General features: G+C 38.2%; 1 protein-coding gene across 3 annotated transcripts; it reads right to left on the reverse strand.

Annotated features, from left to right (window-relative positions):
- rc3h1a (ring finger and CCCH-type domains 1a) lies at positions 1-25,786 on the reverse strand. 3 transcript variants are annotated; one of them, XM_073861967.1, is made up of 20 exons: positions 25,652-25,786; positions 20,267-20,706; positions 19,216-19,336; positions 17,019-17,258; positions 16,766-16,941; positions 16,482-16,682; positions 15,269-15,395; positions 13,751-13,869; positions 13,554-13,666; positions 13,185-13,472; positions 12,911-13,113; positions 12,472-12,827; positions 12,182-12,352; positions 11,965-12,108; positions 10,339-10,543; positions 10,162-10,246; positions 9,974-10,076; positions 8,519-8,632; positions 5,994-6,079; positions 1-4,160 (listed from the first exon to the last, which is right to left on the reverse strand). In XM_073861967.1, the coding sequence occupies exons 2-20, from the start codon at positions 20,495-20,497 to the stop codon at positions 4,016-4,018; spliced, it is 3,228 nt and encodes a 1,075-aa protein (XP_073718068.1). In that variant the 5' UTR covers positions 20,498-20,706; positions 25,652-25,786; the 3' UTR covers positions 1-4,015. The 3 variants fall into 3 exon arrangements, with proteins under 3 accessions (XP_073718068.1, XP_055072722.2, XP_055072721.2); XM_055216747.2 differs by having other exon boundaries at positions 15,269-15,401; XM_055216746.2 differs by lacking the exon at positions 25,652-25,786 and adding an exon at positions 23,945-24,061 and having other exon boundaries at positions 15,269-15,401.
- Positions 25,787-26,892: the final 1,106 nt, after the last annotated feature.

A 26,892-nucleotide genomic window follows, 5' to 3' on the forward strand; every position in this document is an offset into this window, starting at 1 on the left:
TTTCATTTAATATCATTTATTCATAATCCATGCCAGAATCACTGCTGCAAATAAAATACATTTCTTATTAAATAATTTCAATATCTAATTCCAAAATCCAGTAAGTAATACCCCTGCCCTCTTACAGAAGAAAAGCTATTGTATTATACAAAAAATGCAATCCGAAATTTCACACAGTGAATTCTTGTACAAAAAGAAAAACTGTATTACAACTACATCCACATTGGAGAAATATAATTCTAAACATTCCTTAATGGAGTATAATATACAAACATCTATTTTCTTACGTTAAAGTGTACCTTAATTTAAGAAGTCTATCATGAAATAACATGGGAGAAACCATCGCAAATTATTACATTTCCCAATGTTACGAATCATGGTGAACCACAACGCAACACCCCATTTCACAAAAAAGTCAATATGAGTGCAAGCAACAAGCAATGTTTCAGTGGGAACAAACAATACAGAAATGAGGTGAACACAGCACTCCCATTGGACAAACACGCGCACAATCGATCATTCGTTTCAAAACTACATACTACAGCTATAAGCTAAAACACTAAAGCTTGTTTGTGTGCACAACCCTTGTTTTCAAGTAACTGAAATATCCTCTTACGCATATGTGTGTGCAATGTGGACATTTCCCCTGAACATGGGGAACAAACCGTTTGTTTGTAGAAAAAACCTACCCATTCCCATTCAATTTTTGCAGGTTTATGACATTCAACACTCATTAACACTTCGTTCAAATTTTAAAAGCCAATCTGAACAGTCAAAAATCACAAGTTTAAGCGACAGAAGTCTTTTTTTTTTAATTGGACATTAATCATAAATAAGACATTGTTTATGTCAGCATTAAATGGGTGAATCTCACAAAACAAAATATATATTTTGCATTAAAAAATTAAGCATATTTTAGGCTTTAGCATTGTAACATTTTTGTGATAATTGTGTATATTCCTTTTTTTCTCATTAATTTTCTTTCTTCAAAATATATTTCCTTTGCTTAATTACAAAGTACAATATTAGTTTCGTAAGATTCACCCGTTTTGGTTTTCTGTTCGAATCGAATGTGATCCCCTTTGGCTCATGTGGAGATCCTGTAAATGTTGCTTTGCAACAATATGTTAAAAGTGGTTGTAAATTTATAAACGGCTGACGATTATTTCAAAACCACAGCAAATCGAGCCCTTCGAGAAAACATCGAACGACAGTCTCGGTTAGGTACGGTCTACACGTATACCTGTATCGTCGTTATATCTCCTATGACATTATTAAATACGTAAATTGGACGTTAAATACTCCATGATATTCAATTAAAAGACTTCAAAATACACACGACACATTAACAGGTTCGTTTACCTGTTTAATTTCAGGCCAAGGATGGACCAATCACCATCACACCATGCTTAAATACTCAAATCCACTTGCATGAAGATACACAAAATGGCAACAAAAAACAAATGACCTGGCAATAATTTCCTTTATCTCAGAAAGGATAGGCAGTACTCAGTTGGCGGTCTGAAAGCCTGCAGATTTGAAGAGATCATTTAATATAAATGCTGACATAGAAGACTGAGAAGATTTGGAAATATTATAAATAAAGATCGTTTGGCTACATTTATATACCCAACAAATTAATAGCTGTATAAAGGCACAGTCTTGACGTCTTCAAGTCTTGAAGCGGAGTCCTGGATAGATGCGCGCGAAACAACGCGACAGGGAAAAGACGTTTACGCCTAAATATACTGAAAATCAACCCTGAGATAAATACAGAGGTGTTCCTTAAAAAAAAAAAAAGGAAAGATTTGATGATCGCACAAAAATGTATAAAATTCCGATAAGCCTAACCTAACAAAGTGTTTTTTGACATGTTTATTACATTACTGATCCATAATCCATTGAACGGGCTCCAAACCGACAACAAAACAGCTTCTGCCTTTCTTTCGAACGAAGTCCGGGTAAATTCGTACGGTTTATACATTCCACGCTGTGCCACACAGATCTACATTTGTTGTCGAAACAAAGTCGTAATATCCAATCTTGACGATTGCTTTAACGTCGAAAGCTCAGACCAAAGCCGTAGTAACACCATAACAACGATAACCAAAAAAACGAATGTAAAAACATTAGCAACTGCGAGTTTCACCATAATAGGTGCTTTTAAGATCGTGGTAGCGTGTCTCAAGAGACCATTATATACTGGCAGAAATCAAATAAAAAATAAACTACTTTCAAACTTCAAGCCAAGTTACAAAAGCATGACAGTGTTTCGTAAGTGATGACGAGAGCTCACCACTAAGGAAGTCCACGCGGATGAAAACGAGTTACGGCGCAAAAGTTTTGTCGTAGAAACCTGCTGCGTTAAAAATCGCAGTCATTTGCGAACGATAACATGATATGTTAGGAGGCAAATATGAAATATTTTAGAAATAGTTTGGTAATGCTTTACTGATAAGACTAGTTGTCTATTGTACCATGTCGCATATTACTACAGTTTTCCTCCAAAAATTGGACGAAAAAAAATCCTTGGTTTCCGTTAGTTTCAGCTCAAGGCCAAATGAGTTTTACGTTAAATTACAACCTAATTTTTTCTAATTTAGTAACCGACTAAATTTAACAGCCAAGGATGTTTAGCTACCACATTATGTTCAAACCCAACAACATTACAGCCAAAAATCTGGTCAGTAATGCATAAATATAAAATAAAATATGCCGACCGTGTAAAAATATTGTAAGATCTAAGGTGTGGAATGGACACGATGCTCAACGATGACTCGGATCAACAGAGCCGAGGCCTGTAGGGGCTTTGTAAGGGAATTCGATTGAACCTAACCAAGTTCTTCAAACTTCAAAGCCAATAGAAATGAGAATGGAGTCTTATGGTAGCTATAAAATGTTCAAAGTCTATTCTTTTGGATGGAACATCAACATCCGTGCACATCTTGGTTACCTAAAAAAACGGCACATAAACGTGCAACGTGTTTAGGAGATGTATTTCACTGACAAAGTGAAGAGCGATCATTACATACGTATTCTTAAAACAGAATGTATATTTTTATCATAACGCACCAATTTCCATCCTCAGGATGGAAAATGTCATTTATACCCATTTATATTAAATTTAAGTAGGAACATTTGATGTGTGTCTGGAAAATAAATAAATAATCCCTGAGGACAGTATCAATGAATCTACACAAAAAGCCGAAGAAAAAGGCGAAGTTCAATCGAAATCCCATGTTGGGCATGTTGAGTATAAAGTGTAAGCTTTTGTGTATTTGTGGGATTGTATGAATTAAGATTGATTTGGGTTTATAAAGTTGAATCATGATGTCCATTCCATTAAACACTGTATTCGGCCTCAAAAAAGCAGATTTGTTTAAAGCCTGACATATAAAACAGGATTATTTGGTGGGTGGCTGGCTGTTGGATGAATATGCGACAGGTTCGTAGTTAAATGATTCTTGAATGCTGTAAACTAAGTGTAAACACCGAGCTACAACGCAACTACCAAAAAGTAGCATGTTGTGCTAAAAAGTGGACTTCCAATTACAAAATAAACCACAAAGTAACAGAAATCATTGTTACTGTCAACTGTTGCCTAATAAAAACTTAAGACTGAATATATTTCCTATTCACCCTGATTAACAAGGCAATGAATAAAGGCTTGTTTCAGAAAAACGTGATTCACAGAATTTAAAAAAATGATGAAAGCGCTCGACAGCAGATACTGCTGTGAAGAGATTCGGGAAACTGGATGTGGGCCGTAATTGCGCAAGTCTGTCGAAGCTCACGCGTGGCGAATCCTGCTGGACTCCGCCCACATTTGAGATGGAAGTGAAACTGAAGTGCAAAAGATGGCTGGGTATGCGTCGGCCAACAAAAGCTATAAGGGTGGTGAAGTACCCTGTTGCAGATGAGTTAACCTGGGATAGACGGGTCGGTGGGTTAGCAAGAGCTCCAGAGATGGGTCGGTGATGGTGGAAGGAGAGGCTGAGGTAGAAAGTGATGTGGTCTAGGTGTGAACTCCGTTCTTGGGCAGATCAGGACTGCTGGCCATTTGCTCGGAGGACAAACTGAGAGATGACGTTTTGCTGGTCAGGGAGGACATGCTGCTGCTCATGAGACTGCGGTCTTGCGGGAGTCCATTGGAGCCCTCACTGCAATAAACAGAGATGATGAGAGCTATTGTGATGACGCATTTGACTGTAAATTGTGTACTTTTTCAAATAAATCGAAAAAGCACCAAAATGTAAAAAAAATAATAATTATACTATCCCCAATAGAAAATAATGGCATAACAAAAAACCTTAACACACCAGAAGCTAATTTATTTATTTATTTGCACGAGTAGATTACATCCAAATTCAACGCAAAGATGCAAATTTATGCACTATTCACCTTAAACGCGCAAAGTTGAAAAAATTGAATTAAAGCAAAAAATCTGCACAAAACTGAGATTTTCAAAAGCATTGTTAGCCAAGTACTGTCGTAATTTTCGTTATTTCGATGTTTTGCTGTATCGCAAACTTGTGTGGTTAAAAGCATAGTTCCTTGTTATTATAATATGAAGAGTTTCGTTGCAAAACAAGATTACTCGGTTTTTAAAAATTTTCAGAAATCTCGTTTTTTGGTTGTGCATTCCAATTAATATCAATTCAACTGCAGTTTGTTTGTTTTGATTTAAACCTTCATAATTTAAAAATACATCTAAGTAGCACCATAAAACAAACTAATAACATGATAACATAATAATAAACATGTTTTGACAAAAATGTTAAAAACGAATTTATCTCGTTTTGCAACAAAACTCTTCATATGTAGACTTACGTTGATCATGCTTTTGAACAAAAGAAACAAAAAACATGTAGTGCATTCAATATCCATAATTTTGAATATATACAAATTTTATTTTACGTCTTTAAGTTTGTAAACAGAACTAAATCGCTTTATTTGAACACTGCGCACATGCGAGCTTTAGGACCCTGGAGAATCCCTGGGAGGAGTGACGTAAAAGGGTACTTGCACATGAATTAAATATCTTGAAATAAAATAACTAAACATACATTCAGATTATAAGCGACTTTGTGTCGCTCGTCTCTTTCAAAAGAGGCGTTTCTATATCTAGTTGTCATAAACAAATGAGTAACGTCCACTCCAGTAACTGACGAGAGAGGGATGACGTGAACTCCCCTGCTTCGTTCTCATTGGTAATCGCTCCCGAATGTAGCTCCTAATTTGCATAAAGTTAAACATTTCTCAACTTTGTCGCGCGACTGGACACGCCCATACAGCCGTCAACGGTCACTGTCGCTCATGTCGCCGGATGCCGTCGAGCTTCCATTGAAATCAATGAGATCGTGTCGCTCTAAAAAGAACTAAAATCACGATAACAAAATCAGTCTTCCGATGCAATGTACGTTATTTACAGCAATAATCTGACATTAAATCGATTTAAACAGATTCATTAGTATTCCACCTGCCATGTGACATCATCACTATGTTGTTGAACCATCATGGTTCAAACGCAGAATGTGCGACAAAGTTACTATGTTTTCGGGAAACGGGTCTTGACTAAATAGTTCGTTTCTCAAACTATGCATCGTACTATGGTGGTTCAGCAGTGAGTTACGTCATTTTTCGGGAAACGCACCAATGGATGGTGCTGTGAACACGGACAGCATTTGGCTTTCCAGCGTATTTGGACTTCAATAGTAGGTACAGAGCAGCAATAATATTTGTATTTTCTCCAGAAAAATAACGCAGAAAGAAATGTTGATGATGTGCGTGAAGACACCCCTCATCACTTGAAAAAGTTAAATCCCGTGAGTATTCCAGAGTGAGAAACGCGATGCAAATATTTGCTTTATTTTTGGTGTGTACACAGCATTAGAAATAGGCTGCACTTCCAAAAAAAAGCTATTTTTATTTTAATTATTATTTCGTGTCATTTGATAAATATTTGTGTGATTTGCGCCATTCTGAAACTTTACCTGAGAGTCAGTGGGTGCTCATCTCGCCTCATAGCGTCCTGGCCATTTTCGACTGACACAAGCTTGTACTTGCCATCGTGGTTGTCCTGTAGGCAAATGAAATCAAGTTCAAGCACATCACATATAACACTGGGTGAGTTCCTGAACTTCACAGACTGAACACAGTATACAACTCTACCAATTAAAAATATAGACCCTTGGTTAACTCATTCCCCGCCAGCCTTTTTTTTTTTTTTAAGTTGCCCGCCAGCATTTTCTATAATTTTCACAAAATGCATTCCAGGATTTTTTTTTTCTTAAAATATCTAAACATACAAATACAACCCGAATTCCAGAAAAGTTGGGACGCTTTCCAAACTCTAATAAAATGACAACTAAAAGACTTCCAAATCACATGAGCCAATATTCCATTCACAACAGAACATAGAAAACATAGCAAATGTTTAAACTGAGAAATTTTACAATTGTATGCACAAAATGAGCTAATTTTCAAATTCGATTTCTGCTACAGGTCTCAAAATAGTTGGGACGGGGCATGTTTACCATGGTTTAGCATCTTCTTTTCTTAAAAAAAAACACAGTTTGAAGACATCTGGGCATTGAGGCTATGAGTTGCTGGAGTTTTGGTGTTGGAATTTGGTCCCATTCTTGCCTTATATAGATTTCCAGCTGCTGAAGAGTTTGTGGTCGTCTTTGACGTATTTTTCGTTAAATGATGCGCCAAATGTTCTCTTTAGGTGAAAGATCTGGACTGCAGATCTTCTACGACGAAGCCATGCTGTTGTAATAGCTGCAGTATGTGGTTTTGCATTGTCCTGCTGAAATATACAAGGCCTTCCCTGAAATAGACGTCGTTTGGAGGGCAGCATAATTAGCTCTAAAACCTTTATATACCTTTCAGCATTCACACAGCCTTCCAAAACATGCAAGCTGCCCATACTGTATGCACTTATGCACCCCCCCATACCATCAGAGATGCTGGCTTTTGAACTGAACGCTGATAACATGCTGGAAGGTCTCCCTCCTCTTCAGCCCGGAGGACACGGCGTCCGTGATTTCCAACAAGAATGTCAAATTTGGACTCTATTGAACACTATTCCACTTTGAAATAGTCAATTTTAAATGAGCCTTGGCCCACAGGACACGACGGCGCTTCTGGACCATGTTCACATATGGCTTCCTTTTTGCATGATAGAGCTTTAGTTGGCATCTGCTGATGGCACGGCGGATTGTGTTTATCGACAGTGGTTTCTGGGCCCATTTGGTAATGTCATTGATACAATCATGCCCATGAGTGATGCAGTGTCGTCTGAGGGCCCAAAAACCACGGGCATCCAATAAAGGTCTCCGGCCTTGTCCCTTACGCACAGAGATTTCTCCAGTTTCTCTGAATCTTTTGATGATGTTATGCACTGTAAATGATGAGATTTGCAAAGTCTTTGCAATTTGACGTTGAGGAACATTGTTTTTAAAGTATTCCACAATCTTTTTACGCAGTCTTTCACAGATTGGAGAGCCTCTGCCCATCTTTACTTCTGATAGACTCTGATTCTTTAAGACATACCTTTTATAGCTAATCATGTTACAGACTTAAAGGCGGAGTCCACGATGTTTGAAAGCCAATGTTGATATTTGAAATCACCTAAACAAACACGCCCCTACCCCAATAGAATCTGGACCTTCTTTTGATAGACCCGCCCCACACATACGCAACCCAGCAAGGATGTCGGTTAATAGACACGCTCTTTACTGCTGATTGGTTATAAGTGTGTTTTGGTAGTCGGCCCGTCTCCTTTTCCAAAGCGTTTTTCAAACATCGTGGACTCCGCCTTTAATATCAATTAACTTGATGTTCTCCCAGCTGAATCTTTTCAAAACTGCTTGCTTTTTTAGCCATTTGTTGCCCCCGTGCCAACTTTTTTGAGACCTGTAGCAGGCATTACATTTTGATGAGCTAATTAAGTGGATAAAAGTGTAACATTTCTCAGTTTAAACATTTGCTATGTTATCTATGTTCTATTGTGAATAAAATATTGGCTCATGTGATTGGAAATTCCTTTAGTTTTCATTTTATTCAAATTTAAAGAACGTCCCAACTTTTCCGGAATTCGGGTTGTATATCAAATGAAAGAACAGACCCTCTGCTTTCAAACAAACAAACAAACAAGGGAAAAAAACATTTCATTCTATCTATATTTTTTCTCTGCTTTAATAAACTCTTAAATCGAAAAATAATTGCATTCTTGTGACAAAATTTTGTTAGAGATTAGATTCAGAACGATTATTAAAACAGAGTTTAAAATTTGCATTAGTTTTTTATAAATTACAGATTAACATAAAACCTCATCAGGAACACGTTTTTTTTTATGCAAATGTTTTCTCATAACTGATGAGATAACTTGTCAATGGCGGGAAAAAAGTTTAAAATAAATGTTCGGTCAAGGAAATGTACAATTATTTACAAACGACAAACTATTTATTTTGAATAATTAACGTGAGCACTATAAATTGCAAGTGTCACTGACCATGGCCCTCTCCTGTGTCCTCTTGTCGATCTCTCGCTCCACCTGATCAAGCTCTAGACTCAGCTGTTCGCTCGACAGACTCCCAGATGACCAGTCAGCTCGAGAGCTTGAGTTCTACACAGATAAAAATAAAGTATTACAACACTGCCATCACAAAACATAGATGACTGATTCAAGACACAACCTACGAATTAATATTTGCCATAACAATGCACAACGGTCAATTATTTCTGTAGACTTTCGGTATGCAAATATTTACTAGATTACATTTAACTCTTTCCCCGCCCTTGACAAGTTCACTCGTCAATTAAGAGAAAACGCTTCCCTGCCAATGACGAGTTTTTCCGGCAATCCGTATTTCTGCTATTATCCACCAGATGATGCTCTTACAGTGCGTTTACACCAGCCGCAGTAGAGGCGGCAAAAACGCGCTATTCGCGTGTAGTTGGACGCTTGAACATTTGAGTTCACTCGCTTCATTCTCGTGTGAAAGCCGCGCATGAAATTCTAGTCATTCGAGAAATCCACGCGGAAATTCGCGTCATGGGAGGGGCTTCTGCGACTCCGCTGAGACTCCGCTCGCTTCCTGTAATCACGTCAATACTACAGCAAGGTCCTGATTGGTTAACGCGGCGCAGAAATCCGTCGAAGTTTAGAATTTTGAACTTGCGCGTTTCCCGCGGCAACGCTCAATTCACACCGCGCCGCAGGATGCCTATTGCGTCTTTGGAATGACTCTACCGCGGCTGGTGTAAACGCAGCATTACCCAACTTATAAAACCCGGAAGCAACCCCCCAGGTAAAATAGTTCAAACTCCGTGTATGTTTTGATCATCGATCATCTATCAGAAATCTTTCACAAAAACGCAATTATTTCAGCTTTTTGCTCAAAATTGGGTATTTTTAAAGAAACCTTCCCATATTTGAGAGGTGAAAAAAAAAGAGAAAAATTTGTTTTTTTTTCCGTCTGGGTCTGTTCTTTCATTGGATATATTGTATTTTTATATATTTAAAGAAGAACATTATGAATGAAAATTAAAAATGCTGGCCCTGGCTGGCAACTTTTTTTTAAAACGCTGGTGGGGAAAGATTTAATACGAACAGTTTAAGAAAAGTAACAGCAGACAGTAGTTTAAAAACATTTTATACTATTTATAAATAAATACTCTACTATTTACATTTACGTTAATAAAATGTATGCTAATTATTTAAATAAATATTTAAACACAGTACTATATTTTGGACCCGGTGTGTAGGAAATTTGTCATGCATTTAATGCCTAAAATTTGGACTGAAATGTATTTACTTGTATAGTAAATTAAAGCTATGGGCATAATTTCAATTTTCAAGAGTCGAACATTTCATGTAGGTCTTTCAGAGAATGACAACCAAAAAAAAATTTGGTGCAAAACAATTGCTTGTGAATATATATAACTTTTAGGGAGCAAAGTTTACCTCCATCCCGCGGCTCTGCGTCTGTTGATTGATCTGCTGGTTGACCTGCTGCAGTTCCATCCTCAGCTGCTCCCGTGCCTGCACCGCCGGGGACACACCGGACCTGCAGGGCAACACCAAAATTAGCATTAGCATTTGCTGAAGTGTAATTTACAGCAGAAAACCAAACTGAGATGAACTGAACGTACCGCTCGCTGAATTGCCCTTGAGACATCTGGTGGTGCTGGTATGAGTCGCCGCTCCACCCGCTGTGGTTCCCGTAAGCGTAGTCAGCTAAACAATAAAGACACAGAAACAATCCAGCTGTTTTATAGCTAAACTGAGACGAAACACAGTAAAATAATGTCATTATCACAAGGGTTTACCTGCAGAAGCTGTATGTTTTGCTGAGTTTGGCATCGGGCTGTTTGGCGGGTAGCCTGGTTTAGACGTGCGCGAGATGGCACCGAAGCGAGACACGGTCGGCAGCGAGCCAAAGGGAATGATGGGGTCATCGTCTTTGGCGTCTGCCGCTCTGCGCTGAACTTCCAACCCGTGGGGTCGTATACCTCTGCCTTTGTCTGCATTTGGCTGGGAGATTTGCAGAAACAGAGAAATTTAAACATTTTTAAGAAACTTCATTTTGTAAATAAATCCAACTTTTAACCAATTCTTCACATGAAATAAACCTGAAAGATCAACACATTGACAAATCGTTTGTAACACATTTGGCCTTTGGTTTGTCAACAGTAGGATTATACCGAGTGAACAAAATAACACTGATAACCTTTGGTTTTGAAGGATCTACTGCAAACAGTTCAAATAAAAATGTGTGGGACAAACCCATTTTGTAATGTAAAACCTTTACTTTCATTGACTATTAAATTAACACTACGTGTGCAGGTGAATGATGTTGCGCTGTTCTGGTTGGTTTTGGGCCCAAAGGGTTCAAAGTCTCTATAAAATATTTTGATTCCTAGATATGGGTCCATCATCAATGCAATTATACAATTTGTATACAATTTGTTCGTTTTATTACCAAACTTCTCCAGCCGAACAATTTAAGGTATCAAAAATTTACCCTTATGGTATTTAAAATAGTGGATCTCAATCTTTTTGACTTTTAGTCCATAAAAATATTTGAAGGCCTCCACTCACAATAAAATATTAGAAAGATGCATAATTAGAAATGTGTATTTTTTAATTACCAAACAGTGACAAATATGATGATTTTTAGTTGTTTTATGCTTCTTTTGTCATCTTAAGGCCAATTTGAAAGTAAAACATCAAAATTTTTCAATATTTTACTATGTTCTTACCTCAACTTAGATGATTAATACATATCTGTCTTTTTTCAATGCGTGCACTTAATCTTTGTACAGCGCTGCTTGAATCTGTTAGCATTTAGCCTATCCCCATTCATTCTTTAGGATCCAAACAGGGATGAATTTAGAGGCCACCAAACACTTCCATGTTTTCCCTATTTAAAGACTGTTACATGAGTAAGTATGGTGACACAAAATAAAACGTGATTTTAAAGCACATAATAATGAGAACTATATTGTATGGCAGAAGAGCACTTAGTTTGCAGCACTTAACCTTGGGCGCAGTAATATTGACAATATAGTTCTCATTATTTATCTGCTTTGAAAAAATTCCCATGTTTTATTTTGTGCCACTATACTTACTCGTGTAAGTACTCATGTAAGGGTCTTTAAATAGGTAAAACATGGAAGTGTTTGGTGGCTTCCAAATTCATCCCTCTTTGGATCCTAAGGAATGAATGGGGCTAGGCTAAATGCTAAAACTTTCACGAAGCGCTGTACAAAGATTAAATGCACGCATTGAAAAAAGATAGGTATGTATTCATTTGTCTAAGTTGAGATAAGAACAAAGTAAAAAGTCTTTTCCTTTAAGACCCCCTAGTGGACCCCGGCCCCCTGATTGAGAAACACTGATCACAGAATAATCAAACAAACAAGTATCTGTAAACAGGCCGAATATGAACTTACTTCCATTGAGCTCATGCCCTCTTTGGATTTCATATCTTTGCTGTTGATGTAAGACCCAATGGTGTCGCACGACCAAGGCGAATATGGGGCAGTGTAGTCCTGCTCTCTGCCATGTCCGAAACCGTAGGAGTTCTCCTCCATGTACTGCAAATGATACGGATCATTAGTCTGGGTTACTAAAATGGTTTTATCTTTAAAAAATGCTATCCTTTCTTACATGACTTTGTCCCCTCGTTTCCTGTGGGTAGCTGGGGTCGTACGAGTGCGCGAGTGAGGTTGTGGAGCCGAACGGCGAAGGGGAGACCTTTCTGTCCTCTAGCTGAGCCATGATCTCCTGTCGGCGGCGGTGTAGGTAGTCTAGGGAGGGTTGCGAACGAGCGTAGGCACTCTGGAGACAGACGACACAGTATACAACTTAATATTTTACTTTCAATATGTCCTTGGGTTAAACTTTTCTAAAGAAGTGGTGTAAACCCATGCAAGCATAAGAATAAATGTAACGCTTACCCGGTGATAATTCCTAGAGTGGTTATAGTTTTCCGACGCGTATCTCTCCTGAGCTGATTCTGGCAGGTATGAGGTGGCGTTTTGGGACTGTAGGGGTGGGACATCCAAAGGTGCTGGACTCCTCTTCATCAACTCCTCCCGTGGAAACGCTTGGGGATGGGAGTGACCTGGGTAAGCCGGGTGGCGCCGTCCGTCGTGGTGGGAGGGGTATCCGTAGTGGGAGCTGGAATACTGCCGTTCTGAGGTGTAAGAGCTTGAATATGTGTCTTGATAAGGTGGCATGCCTGGATCAAGAGGTGGTGGAGCAGGGTGACGGGCGTAGCGTGGATGGGCGTGATGGTGAGGGTAAGGATTACCTGTTCAAAATGTAAATGAGGCTTTTTAAAAACTGTAACTAACCTCTAGCAAGTGTTGTGTAATGCAAAGCTTTACTTTTTACCTGCTGGGTACTGGGAGGATTCATATTGAGTGGATGGTGGTGGTGGTCCTCTGGTTTCAGAGTAGTACAGGTCAGATTGGTGCGGTGGATACATGTGAGGAACTCGAGGAACTGCAGACATGTGCTTTGGTCCGACTATGCCATCACCTGGCATCCTGGAGTGGGAACTTATGCTCATTCCTCCCTTTGGGATGCATTCCAATCTGCAAAGAGGAAAACATTTTATCAATTGTGCTATTACAAATAAATGCATGTCATAAATAAATAAACTCACGAGTCTGGAGGTGATCCCGGTGCGCTATGGCTCCCCGAGTCCATTTTTCCTGGTTTGTGGGGTGGGTCATACAACGGGTCTGAACCTCTGGCAACCAGGTGGGCCAGAGTGGATCCAGGGCCTGCTGCTAAAATGCCGTTGGTGATGGAGGCGGACTTGCGTGGAAGCCCCTCGACCAACGAGATCTCCTCAGGTAACAAACCCGTGGCGAGGTCGATCTCGTTCAGCTGGGTCAAGGACTGGCTGAGCTGACGGCGCATTCCCAAGCGTTTATTCATCTTGCGGTACCTGCCATAAGAAAGGAGAAAGTGAAGCTGATGCTGATAGGAACCGCCAATTTGTTTACCCTCGGCTGAAAGAGGCGCTCACTTTTCCAGTTCGTCCTGAGAGTGGGCGAAGGTGCAGCTTGCTCCGCGAGGACAACCTCCTTTCTGTTTCATGTCCCGGCACATGTAGGTCTTGTACTTGCTGTGTTGGGGTGGCTGCGGCGACATGCGAGATATTCTTGGTAATCGTTCTTTTGGAGATATTTGGAGGTGTGTGGTGAAGGAGATGTGGCTACTGACCTGCTGCTGATCACTTGCTTTTTTGCTGTGGTTTTGGATGAAGTCCACCAGGCCGTGTACCACTGTACGCACCGCTTCTAACCCTTTGGCTAGCTGCTCCCATGTGGGTGCAGGGGCATCTATTAGTTCAAGAAAACACATATGCTCAAATTATATACAAATAAACAAATATGCAGTACATTGCATTAGAATTTCTGTTAATTTTTAGTGCGGCACAACAATTAATCGCAACTAATTGTTTGCAGAATATGTGCATGCGTACGGTGTATAATAATTATGTAAAAATAAATACACACACATGCATCTATAATTTTAAGTAATTTTTAATTATTCATATATTCTTAGAAATAAATAAATAAATAAATTATAAATAAATAGATAAAAAATACATAAATAAATAAATAAAAATACATAAATAATAAATAAATTGATAAAAAAATACATAAATAAATAAATAAAAATACATAAATAAATATATTAATAAGAATATATGAATAATTAAAAATTACTTAAAATTATACATGCATGTGTGTGTATTTATTTTTAAAGTACTTTGTTGTTATTTATTCTTAGCAGAGTTTACCGGAAGTTACGTGTTGACCACGAAAGCCACTTGTTTATGTTGTTACTGCTGAAATATAATATAATATATATATGAAAATAACAAATATCCACTTTTAAAGCACAACCTCTCGTTTAGATCCGGTCGTGATGCGCTAGCTTGACCCGACGCAATACGTCATGACGTCAAGAGGTCACAGAGGCCGAACGCGAAACTCCGCCCCAGTGTTTACAAGTGTGGTGAAAGAGGACCGTTCCTACGTTGTTGTATGTGGAATGAGACTAATTAATGTCTTTGTGTCAGTTTATTGTTTACAATGGTCCGCAAATGTGCGTTTTATATATGTAACACGTGACCTCCCTACATCACTACACATTTACGTTAGGTCGTGCTGGACCGGACCTAGACGAAAAGTTGTGCTTTAAAAGTGTATATTTGTTATTTTTCTTGTCAAAAGTGACAGTCGTTTTGCTGGGTGGGACCCTTGTGCCTCGTTTGGGATTGTTTATAGACCTTTGAAACTCCGTTGAAAAAAACTGTTACGTGTTGAGTTAAGTATTAATTGTTGGTGTCTATTAAAGTCCATTAAAATGAGAAAAAATCCTGCAATGTTTTCCTCGAAAAGCGTAGTTTCTTCTCGACGGACCAGGGAGGGACATCAACGTTTTGGATGACATGGTGGTGAGTAAATTATCTGGACTTTTCTTTTAAGAAAATTTAATATTCCTTTAAGAACTTTTATAAACATTAACTAATAAGCAGTTTATGTCGTACATAAGGTGGACAGAAAGAGCATTTTGTGCTATTTTTGAGAACTTCCTTTGTTCGTAAAACCTGACATCATACCACAAGGACAACTTTATGAAGTGTTTACAAAGTAAAAGTACAAAGTGTCGTATGTCCCAAGAGTAATAGAAACACGACTGGTGTGTTTGTGAATAAACAAGCATGCTGACCTGGACTGGGATCGATATCAGCCAGCCGCTCCAGATGAGGTCTGAGCCGGTTCAGATTGGCTGGATCTCCGGTTCTTTGCAGGGCTATGGTTAGTTCCTGAACGCTCTGAGCGAAGGATGCCGGCGTCTGTAACTGAAACACATTAACAAATACTTCACCCAAAAGTGTGATCTCTCTATACAGAGAGGAGTGTAACACTAGATGGTGCCAAAGTTTTATTCTTGGTGTCTTGGTAAATCTACGGCCCCATTTAGTGAGATTTCAAAATACTAAATAGCATTTGTCTTGAAAGATAATCTTATAAAAATTGTATGACTCATCTCCAACATTTTCTCGCTTTTGTTTAAAGGCTTACGTAATTGAACTGAATCACATAATAACCTTAAGAAAAAAATGTAGGTTCATCACGTATGTAATAATTACAGTACAAATACAAAAATTATCTTTAAACAATTAGTCAATTTTCTTAAAAAAAAAAAATCCAGATAATTTACTCACCACCATGTCATCCAAAATGTTGATGTCCTTCTTTGTTCAGTTGAGAAGAAATTATGTTTTTTGAGGAAAACATTGCAGGATTTTTCTCATTTTAATGGACTTTAATGGACCCCAACACTTAACAGTTTTAATTCAGTTTAAAATTGCAGTTTCAAAGGACTCTAAATGATCCCAAACAAGGGTCTTATCTAGCGAAACGATTGTCATTTTTGGCAAGAAAATTAAAAAATATGCACTTTTAAACCACAACTTCTCATCTTTCTCCGGCTATGTGACGCGCCAGCGCAACCTCACGTAACTGCGTAATGATGTGGAAAGGTCACATGTTACAGATATGAAACGCACATTTTCTTGCCAAAAATGACAATCGTTTCGCTAGATAAGACCCTTATGCTGCTTTGGGATCGTTTAATCCTTTGAAACTGCAATTTTAAAAGGAATTAAACAAGTGTTGGGGTCCATTAAATTCCATTAAAATGAGAAAGGTCCTGGAACGTTTTCCTCAAAAAACAATTTTTTCTTGACTGAACAAAGAAAGACATCAACATTTTGGATAACATGGTGGTAAGTAAATTATTTGGATTTTTTTTAAGAAAATTGACTTATCCTTTAATTATTTTCAGATTTAGCAAAATATAAACATGACTGATTTCAAGTATCAGGAAGTTTTATTTACTTCCTAAATTTTAAACAACGTCACTCTCTCCGTCATACCTTATCTATAATAGACTGCATATGGGATTTATGAGACTGGTCCCCATACAGCAGAGAGGACCACTGGTCAGGCGCGATACGTAGTCCACCCTCCATAGCGATTTGTACGATCTGAGAGTCGTGCTCTCTCCGCAGAGCCTCGTATGTGCGAAACTCCTCCTTTAGTTGCATTAGAGAGGAATCCTCATCGCGCTTTGTCACCTTACAAAAAATGCACAAAATTAGCGATTGACTCGTACTGTATCTGTAAGACATCAAGGATGTAACCGAAACACAAATAGTACCTTGAAGCAGGAGGCCCGGTATAGAAGCTGCACCACATGCCCAATGCTGGTTTTTGAGGCCTGAGGAAACCGCGGTTCGAGTCTCTGGACCACAAACAATACCAGAACCTTCCGCGAGAGGGCTGAGCCATCTTCAAGAGCGAGCAAGACAAGCTTTAAAGCCTCTTCTTGCATGGCTGTGCGTAAACGAAACACATTTTATTTAGCGCCCACAATTGTTTCACCAACACAGGTAAAAAGTAAAAAGTTTTACCTGGGCCGAGAAACTGGCAGCCTCTGGCTCTGACGGCTGCCCACAGGTTAGACGAGAGCTGCTGGGGGTTCTGGTGCTGGAGGATGAGCTCGGTGACAGTACGTTCGCCCAGAGACCGGGCAGCCCGCATGGCTCTGATACGGCCCTCCTCCTCCACCAGCTGGCAGTGAACCAGGGTCACCAGTTTCCTCTGCATGGGTCTGCTGAGCACGCTCTGAGCGGCACCATTCACCACTGCACCTGCATGGACCAAGATAAACCAGAATGAAGCATTCACAATGACGCTCTGTGTTCGTAACATCTGATGCCACTGAATGACATAAAGGCTTGATGAAAACAAACATTTTATAAATGTTAAAGGAATACTCTACTTTATTTAAAAAATCCCAATAATTTACTCATCCGCATGTTATTCAAGTCGAGAAAAAGTTTTGTTTTTTGAGGGAAACTTTCCTGGATTTATCTCCATATATTGGACTTTAGTGGACCACAACAGTTTACAGTTTCAATGTAGTTTAAAATTACAGTTTCAATGCAGCTTCAAAGGGCTCCAAACCAGTGTTTCCAAACCAGAGGGTCGGGGGCACAAAGGGGGGCCTCGGCAGATTTCCAAAGGGGCCTCAAGATGACTTAAAATTATAAAAAATTGGACAAAACGAGCATTAAAATAAGCTATAACAAGCAAAAAGCAAGATATTTCTTTTTTTGGCCATTTTAGTAGCGAATATACACCTGTCTAGTCATTCCAAGCTCTAGTTAATTTTATTTGGAAAAAATCAAGTGAGTGGGTTGCCTTCAAATATTGTTGTGGGCAGCTAGGGGGCCTTAAAGTAAAAAAGGTTGGGAACCACTTCTCAAAAATGTTCCCAACCGAGGCATAATGCTGCGTTCAGACCAGCCGCGTCAAGTGCGTTGACGCACGTCTGGAGGTCTCGCGGCGCCAATGAGGCGTTTAGAGCGGTAGACGCGTTTCTGCCTTGTTTGAACGAATTGAGTGTTGCCACAGCAAACGCGCGAGTTGAAAAAAATTTACTTTGGAGGAAAAACGCACCGCGTTAACCAACCAGGAGCTTCCTGTAGTAGTGACGTGATTACAGGAAGCGAGCGGCGTCGCAGAAGCCCCTCCCATTACGTGAATATCCGCGTGAATGTCTTGATGACTAGAATTTCACGTGCGAATGAAGCGAAAGCGATCTTAATTTTCGGCCCAAAATTTTTTAAATATATACTTTTAAACCACAACTTCTCATCTTGCAGCAGCCGTGTGACCTTACGTATTACGTAATCATGTCGAATGGTCACGCGTTACATATATGAAACGCACATTTGCAGACCATTTTAAACAATAAACTGACACAAAGACCTTAATTAGTATCATTCCAAATACAACAACGTGGGAACGGTCCTCTTTCTCCACACTTGTAAACACTGGAGTGGTAGTTTTGCATACGTCATAAGTGACTTTTCGACTTATGATTACGCAATATGTAAGGTCCCCCTGGGGCGTCACACAGCTAATGGAAGACGAGAAGTAGTGGTTTAACTTTTTCCCCGCCAGCGTTTTTTTTAAATGTTGCGAGCCAGCGCCAGCATTTTTTATGATTTTTACAAAATTTTAATGCCTTCCAGAAAATGTTCTTCTTTAAATATATAAACATACAATATATCAAATAAAAGAACAGACCCTCTGCTTTCAAACAACAAAAAAATTTGATAAAGATCCCATTTAGAGCAATCCTCAAAACGTACACAGAGTTCTTACTATTTCACGTGAGGCGTTACTTCCGGGTTGCATAAGTTGCGGAAGAGCGCCACTTGGTTGATAATAGCAGTATTGCGGAAAGCCGGAAATACTCGTCATTGGCAGGGAAGCGTTTTATCATAATAGAAGATTTAACTCGTCAATGGCGAGAAAAGAGTTAAAAGTATATATTTTGTTTGTTTTTTTGCTAAAATGACAATCGTTTTGCTAGATAAGACCGTTTAGAGGATCGTTTAGAGCCCTTTGAAGCTGCAAACCATTGAGGTTCAATAAAGTCCACTATATGGAGATAAATCCTGGAATGTTTTCCTCAAAAAACGTAATTTCCTCTTGAATAAACAAAGAAAGACACAAACATCTTGGATGACATGGGGGTGAGTAAATTATCTCGATTTTTTTTGAAAGTGGATCCTTTAAGTGAAAATCTGCAGAGACCTCTGGTGTTGCTCAGGGGTTTGAGGTAAAGGGCCAGGTCCTCCACACATGTGCGAGACTCCTCATAGTTCTTGATGTCCTCTGCAGCTGTCAGTAAAGTGACTGGTTGGGGGGTTGGAACCTGCGAGGAGGAAACGACATGGTGTTACCTTCCATACAAAAGATCTTTGGGCACCACCAAGGATTTTTGTCAGATACCTAAAGGTATTCTTACACACCTTAAACCAACTCTGGTAACTAAACATAGTTCTCACACAACTAAAGATAGTCCCTGTACGTCCACAAATAATTCTTGTATGCCTTGTTGGCATTCTTCGCATTGCTGGGCAGAATAGAAAAGCTTTTATTGGAGTCAGCCACATTCTTTGATGTGTTACTATATTTGCAAAACATGTATCACGGTGAGAAACTGTTCTTGTACTAACATCATGTGTGTATTTACTAAAAAAAGAGGAACCACTGTTTTGCCCACAAGAGCCACATTATAACAGAGTAAGTAACGTGTATGTTAACTTTAGACTACATGAATTAGGTTCCTCTATTCAGATGAACCAGCTGAGCATCGAGATGGACACACATGCAACAACACGCTTCAGCACGTCGCCTCTCGGCTGCAATCCAACCAGACAGGAAGGACCACAAGCTGATATATGAAAACCCGACGCCCTTGATCTATTGAATAGCAACTCCACCTCTCCATTCTGATATGCATCACTGGTATGATGCGCAAACAAGCGTGCATGCGATGAACACGTTGATAAACATGCACCATCCCTTTGACCAATACAGGCTGGTAATTTTAGCTTTATGTTGTGATTGTTATCACTGTTGTTTGCATAGGAAATAAAGTGTATTGTTTAAATCACAGGGAAGTGGTTTAGTTCTTCCTGTGTAGTGTCCCTTTATGGCTTCGATTGAGGATGAATGCTTCAAAAAAATGCATGGCATCCATATAAGAAAAAACAAAGTTCGTAAACATGTGCAAACTGCCTTGCACTCATTTAAACTCTTGTCTCCTGATCTAGTTATCAAACACCACATAGTTACTCACCTGTCCGCTGACCAGCTGTAGCAGGGCGGTGTTGACGGGCAACAGCTCGATATCGGTGTTAATGGCCGTCTGGTCGAAGGGGCAGGCCTTGCGATGCAGTTTGTTCAGGCACATTTTGCACACGGTGTGACCACAGCCCAGACTGATGGGCTTGCGATGGGTCTCCTCGAATGTTTGTGTGCAGATGTCACACAAGAGGAACTCGGTCCATTGCGGGGCTTGTACAGGCATTGTGACGAAGAGCAGTCGGCGATGCACCGGTCCCCAACTTTTACGGTTATTGCTGCAGTTCTTGCATTTGTTTTTAGATTCGTTTCGTGCAAAACGATACGGCAAGTCCTATAGGTTCCACTGGAACCGACGATGCTCTTCCAAAGATGACAATTGTTAAATATTTTCTGGCATTGCGGGCGTTCAGCACATAGTGTGAAAAACATAACCTGCAAGACATAAAATAAACAAATGTTTAAACATATATTCAAGCTTATCTTACCCAAAAATGAAAATTCATGTCAATCACTCGCATGTTGTTACAAACCTATATCAATTTCTTTGTTCTGATGAATACGAAGGAAGATACTTTGAGGAATGTTTGCAAACAAATCGATCATGAGCCCCATTCCCTTTTTATAGTAGGATAAAAGAATACTATGGAAGTGAATGGGGCTTTGTTTACAAACATTCCTCAAATATCTTTCTTCATGTTCATCAGAACAAAGAAACTTTGTTTTTAAAAGGAAAGGTCACCAAAATGTAAAAATTCTCCATGTTGAGCCCCATATTGCATTTTAATATGAAATTATTTGTGTTCAACTGAAGAAATTAAGCCATTTACATCTGGGATGGCAAGAGAATGAGTAAATTATGACAAATTTTCATATTTAGGTGAACTATTCCTTTAACATCAAATTAACATGTTTGACCTTTAAAGGCATTAAGGATGGCATGTTTTTGTGTACAGACTTATAGACGGTTTTAGCAGTAACAACAACATAAACAAATGGCTTTCGTGGAAAAATTTAACTTCCGGTAAACTTCGGCAAAGAATCAATAACAATATAGTCCTTTTAGAGTAGTTTATTTCTAATAACAAATAGAGCTGGACAAAAATTCTCATGCTATCTCATCAGTTAAGCTGGTTTGGTGATTAGTGGTAAATTGCCATCACCTGCTTTCAGATGGAGCGGCATTTACTACACAAAGCCATATTTTACCAAGAAGCTAGGCAAAATCGCGTTCACAATCAAAGACGATCTTCCACAATTCTGAACGCGATTTTGCCTAGATTTCGATGAAATTTGGCTCTGTGTAGTAAATGCCGCTCCATCTGAAAGCAGGTGATAGCGGTTTACTACTCACCGAACCGGCTTTACTGATAAAAAAAGAATCGCACACAATTTTTTTTTGCAAGCTCTAATAACAAACAAAATAAACAACAAGTAGATTACCTTAGTTCATACATAGCTAAAGCATATAAAAAAACGACACTGAGCTAACGTTACTGTGTAAAACATGACTTATATAATGTATACAATCTTAACTACAGATCGGCTGCCAAACCTCCCTTTACATAGCTGTGATCCATGATCGCCGTCTCCCTTTGTCTTTAGGAAACCAAAACATTTGTAATTTTCGACGAGGTATTTGTTCCAGAGTTCAGTTTAGCTACTAGCCAGAACATTAAACAAACAGAGACCAGAAGTTAAGTTCCGCTCAGATGCATAACCGCGACAACTGCGATATACGTAATGTTAATGTTGTCGTCATGTACATGTATGTAGCCCGTCACGTGTGTGGTTCGTAATTTTTAAAATATGTGTTCGGCGCGTCGAGTGAACCTATGTGCATCACGTGTCTTGTCAAAATAAGTGCCTGCTGAAGACGCATATAAAGAGTTTATGATAAAAGAGACGCTCTGATTCAAAAGTGAATAAAAAAAAAACTACATGGGTGATTCTCACGAAACCATTGAAACACCACGACACTAATGATTTTAGCTTTAAAATGTGTAATATAGTAACATTAAAAAGCATCAGAATTAACACAATACTGTGTTCTACCTTGCACAATGTGTGATTTCAACATAAGAATTTATAATTGTAAATTTTATCTCATTTTCTGCTGAAATTCTCATTACCGCAATGTGTCCGGCTGTGTTTGAACATGCGTTATGTTGTAATTTAATCAAATTAACACAAAAATATAAAAAAAATGGATGTTTTGCTAGACTACTTTAGAAAAAATATTTACTGAATATTCATGTATAATAATAATGAAGAAAAATTAGGAAAATTATGTGTCCATGCCTGATGTTCTCATCCTCCGCAACACTTTTTGAGAACAGTTTAAGCACACATACAGAATTTTAATAAAGTTTGATTTTGAGTGATCAAGCACATGGACCAGTTACTTCAAGATGGCTACCAGGTAAGATAATTTTTTTACAGTTAATTTGAAATATTGTCTTGTCAGAATGCTTACACGACATTTTGATTATCATTACCGCAACAGATGCTTATTAAATGTTAATTTAATTAATAGAAGCATAATACTTTGATTTTAAATGCATGTACAGAATCTCCAAATTATGTTCTTTCAGGTTTGTTATGTCATTTTGAAAATATGTCAGTGTTGATGTTTTCTGACTGTTGCGGTAATGAGATTTTTTAGGACCAATTTTTTAAATTATGTTACAAAAAGTGTTAAATGATAAGTAAAAGTTTTTAAATTAATGTTCCCATTTTTTGTTTTTCAATGTCTGGTGGGGAAAAAAGTAAATTTAAGCAATTTTTACATTTTCATGCTTGACATTTTTAAAACCAAGTTTTCGTGAGAATCACCCACATGAACCTTACACAAAAATCTTCTAGAAAACAAACTAAATATATTACGTGCAACAGTTATTTGAAATAATTTCTAAAATGTATTTATCATCTTCCTTTAATGTCACTGACCCAAGTACAATTAGCACGAGTTATTTTTCTATCAAAGAATGCTAACCAGGCAGTTTTTTGTCTAGCCTTACTACTCTCCGTAGTAAAACTCTCCAACACTGTCACAACAACATATTTAACATTCAGTCCCGGGAAGTCCAGAACAGCAGCGATAGCCTGACTCATCATTTATTATATCTTCGTTTGCCAAACATACCTCCTCGCTATAGCCATAATAACAAAAATAACACATTCACAAACCCAAACAGAGGGGGATTTCAAATGACTAATAACTCAAAGTTAAGTGGTTAGACCGTTCCATTGGGAGACATCACAAGGAAGCATTCAAGCACAAAAACAAGTTTTTGCCCCACGCCGTGACTCATCTGATAAACATCAAAGCACAGACGTGTTTCAGGAGCAGAAATTCGAACCCATAGGGAACAGAAAGATAAGTCAAAGAGCAGTTTCAATCACATGCATCAAATGACAGATCATCATTCGCATACAAAACAGCTCTAAGGTATTATTTCTAATCTTCTTACCGGAATCAATGAAAAAGACAAGAAAATAACAAAACACGTACTTCCTATGAGCCACCGCTTTACCGGCGCTCTCGAGAAATTCTGCCGAATTCAAGCACTCGTGTGCATGTGCGAACATCACACCTTTCACTGCAAACAACTATTAATGGCTGTAAATTAAAATACAATACGCTTGAGGCCTTTATAACCGGTCGTCTTACCTAATGTGCCCATGTAACCGTGACATTCAAATGCACGTTGTTATCTTTAGCAGCCGCCCATACAAGTAAGGTACTTCCTCGTGTGTGTTTAAGTGGGCACACCCACCCTCTTTAAACCATATCTGTTGGACCCAGAGGATTTCCCAATAACTATAACTAACTCTGTGAGGTGGGTGATTTACTGATCAAAAACAAAAAGGCAACCTCTCTGTGGTGAAACTGGTGTGGGAAGCAATAACCTGAGAGATATGCTCCAGGAAACAGGCCTGTTAAAACTGATACCTGGGTGCGTAAACCATAATAGGAAATAATATGCAATGTAATCATGACAAATATCTAGTTTACCTATTAGGTATGACTAATTTAAAAGGTAATTATTTCTAAATCACAGTCTTTTATTCATTTGAAATATGATTACTATTCAGGCGAAATATTTATTTCAAAATCTTTGTAGACCCTCCCTTGCAGATGCAGTCATGGAAAATTTGACCACAAAGCACACAGCATGTATATATCCTGCTATTTATAAGTATAGGAAAACCCCTAAAGTAGCACAACAAAGGGGGTATGATGATACATATCGATCAATCACGTCTGGTTTTATAAAAACCACATCCTGTTTGAGCTGTGCCAAGAAATAAACAGACAATACGCACGTGTGCATCTTCACGTTCCCTTAATATAAAATCTGCTTAAGCAAAGCAAATGCATTATTATACGATGAACTTTTGTCAAATCATAATAAATGACTGTTTTAAAAATAAATTAGATCTTTGTGTTGTATTTCTACATAACTGACATCGATGCATTGAGGAAAGGAAACAAAGCCTATTGACAAAAGCTGAGGGTGAATGGGATTAAATAATCGTGCAAAACTCACAAAACATCAAATTAACATTATTTCACGTCGAGACGTACATGTAGACCATGTCACACAACAATGCATAAACATCGCTTATTTAAAAACCCTTAAATTGTCAGTTAAAGCTAGTATGCTAGTCAGCTAGCAGGGTTACAAATAAACAGACATTTTTTTAAAAAAGATATAAAATACACTAAAAAAAATCGAATTATTATTATTACTTGTATATGTTATTTTTACATACAGTAGACTGAAAACAAAGCAAATGTTTCCGGCCCGAATGTGTTTTTGCAACCGTTTAACCCCAACTCAAATTTGAATATTAAACAACAGCTAGCCGATGTGCTAACAAAACAAAGCTTTCGGCTAAACGTCACTTTTTGAGTAAAAACGATTATATTATACACATTTTGGCATCTCTAATAATATATTTTTAGAAGTGAATCTTATATAATCTAACAAACTACGAACTAAACAATAACGAATTATATTTGAAGTTAATACTGCGCTCGTAACCGTTAGCATTTATGCTAACGCTACGCCGGTTGATGCACGATAGCCACATCGCATGTAATAAAAGGTTTCGACTTTTAAAACAAAATTAAAAAAACAACGATAAACATTTTAATAGAATTAAACACCTGTATTATTTATCATTACAATTTTTTGATAAAATTGCAAGCTTTTTAGTTTAATACACAATGCTAGCCATCATTGTGTACGGCTGATGGATTTAGACTATTTAGTTACATTACATCGAGTTAGCTTTAATTTGTACTCCAGCACAAATAAGTTAACCGACACTCAAACTGATATCAAGGATATATGCACGATGTTATACTCACAATATTTGATCTTCACAGAAGAAAGGAGAGTGGCCTGCTGCTCAAATGAAACTTTCTTTGGACTGTCTGAGAGGCTCACAGCTCAAGTGAAGGGACTGAATAGGATTGCGCAATCTCATCTTCCATACATCATCATGTAGTTCATCACACCCTGTATGGACCAACCCAAACTTCTTGTTTGGGCCTTATGGTTTTAAATCCAAAATGATGACTAAAAAGACAGCTCACTTGGTTTTGTAACAGTATATTATTGCAACTTTGTGCGCCTCATATATTTTGTTTAAATAAAACAAAAGAAACAATTTATCTGTGAGGGACACATATAGAAGGTCAAGACTTTTGTGCCAAGGCGATGATACGGGATGGCTAAGGTGGTCCAAGTTGGGTTTTAAGTGTTTTGTTATATGGTTGCAACTAGGGATGCATCGATACAAAATGTATGTGCCGATACTGGTTTTCGGTTAGAATGACCTCTAGTACCGATACCAATAGTTAAAAATAATGTGTTTCCACTTGAGATGCACCGATATTACATTTTCCTACCGATACAGATTATTCAGGCTGATATCTGCCGATACCGATAGTTTGGTTATATTTGCATTCAAAAAAATTTTAACTTCAGAATGTAGCTAATGTTAATCCATTAATACCGAACATTAAACTAGTGATATTTCTTTACATTTTCCAAACACAGAGCTCAAATTCATTGCATTTTCATTTTTCTTTAGATTAACAGGGTATATCGGCCATGACTATCGCGTTTTTAGCCGATAGTGAAAAAAGTGCTTTTATCAACATATACCGATTATTGGCCGATATATCGGTGCTTCTCTAGTTTACAACCCTTTTGATTGCCGGGATAAAATCTGCCCTGATCATCGGCTGTTTTTAACAATCGGCCGATGTCCAGTAGTAAGAAAAATAATTGCTTTTGTCTACTGATAACAATAATAGGCCGATATATCGGTTGCTACTTACTGACTCTTTAGACCCATACAGTGGTGCTTATGGCACAGTCCCTCACCTAAATGTAAATATATATGGGATTTTGCCTATTTTATTTTCAAATATTGCTCTTAAACAATAGAGGGTATGCACGTGACGTCACCTTCGGCGAACTGAGTGGCAAAAAGTCTTAGCGACAGCATTAGCATAGCGTAAAAACATTTCTAAATGGGAAAAGTAGTTGTGTGATCGACTGTACTAACAGATTCAACAAAAATTTGGAGTGGTCTTCTTCC

Source organism: Misgurnus anguillicaudatus, chromosome 23 (genome assembly GCF_027580225.2).
Source record: "Misgurnus anguillicaudatus chromosome 23, ASM2758022v2, whole genome shotgun sequence".
Classification (NCBI taxonomy): domain Eukaryota; kingdom Metazoa; phylum Chordata; class Actinopteri; order Cypriniformes; family Cobitidae; genus Misgurnus; species Misgurnus anguillicaudatus.

What these genes read in the sequence shown, in the direction of transcription:
- rc3h1a (XM_055216747.2), bottom strand. Translation starts at nt 20,497, where the DNA reads ATGCCTGTACAAGCCCCGCAATGGACCGAGTTCCTCTTGTGTGACATC. An exon ending in ACCGGGCCTCCTGCTTCAAG is followed by an intron (nt 16,683 to 16,765) that starts GTACTATTTGTG and finishes ATTTTTTGTAAG; the next exon opens with GTGACAAAGCGCGATGAGGA. An exon ending in AGGGCATGAGCTCAATGGAA is followed by an intron (nt 10,544 to 11,964) that starts GTAAGTTCATAT and finishes CAAATCTCCCAG; the next exon opens with CCAAATGCAGACAAAGGCAG.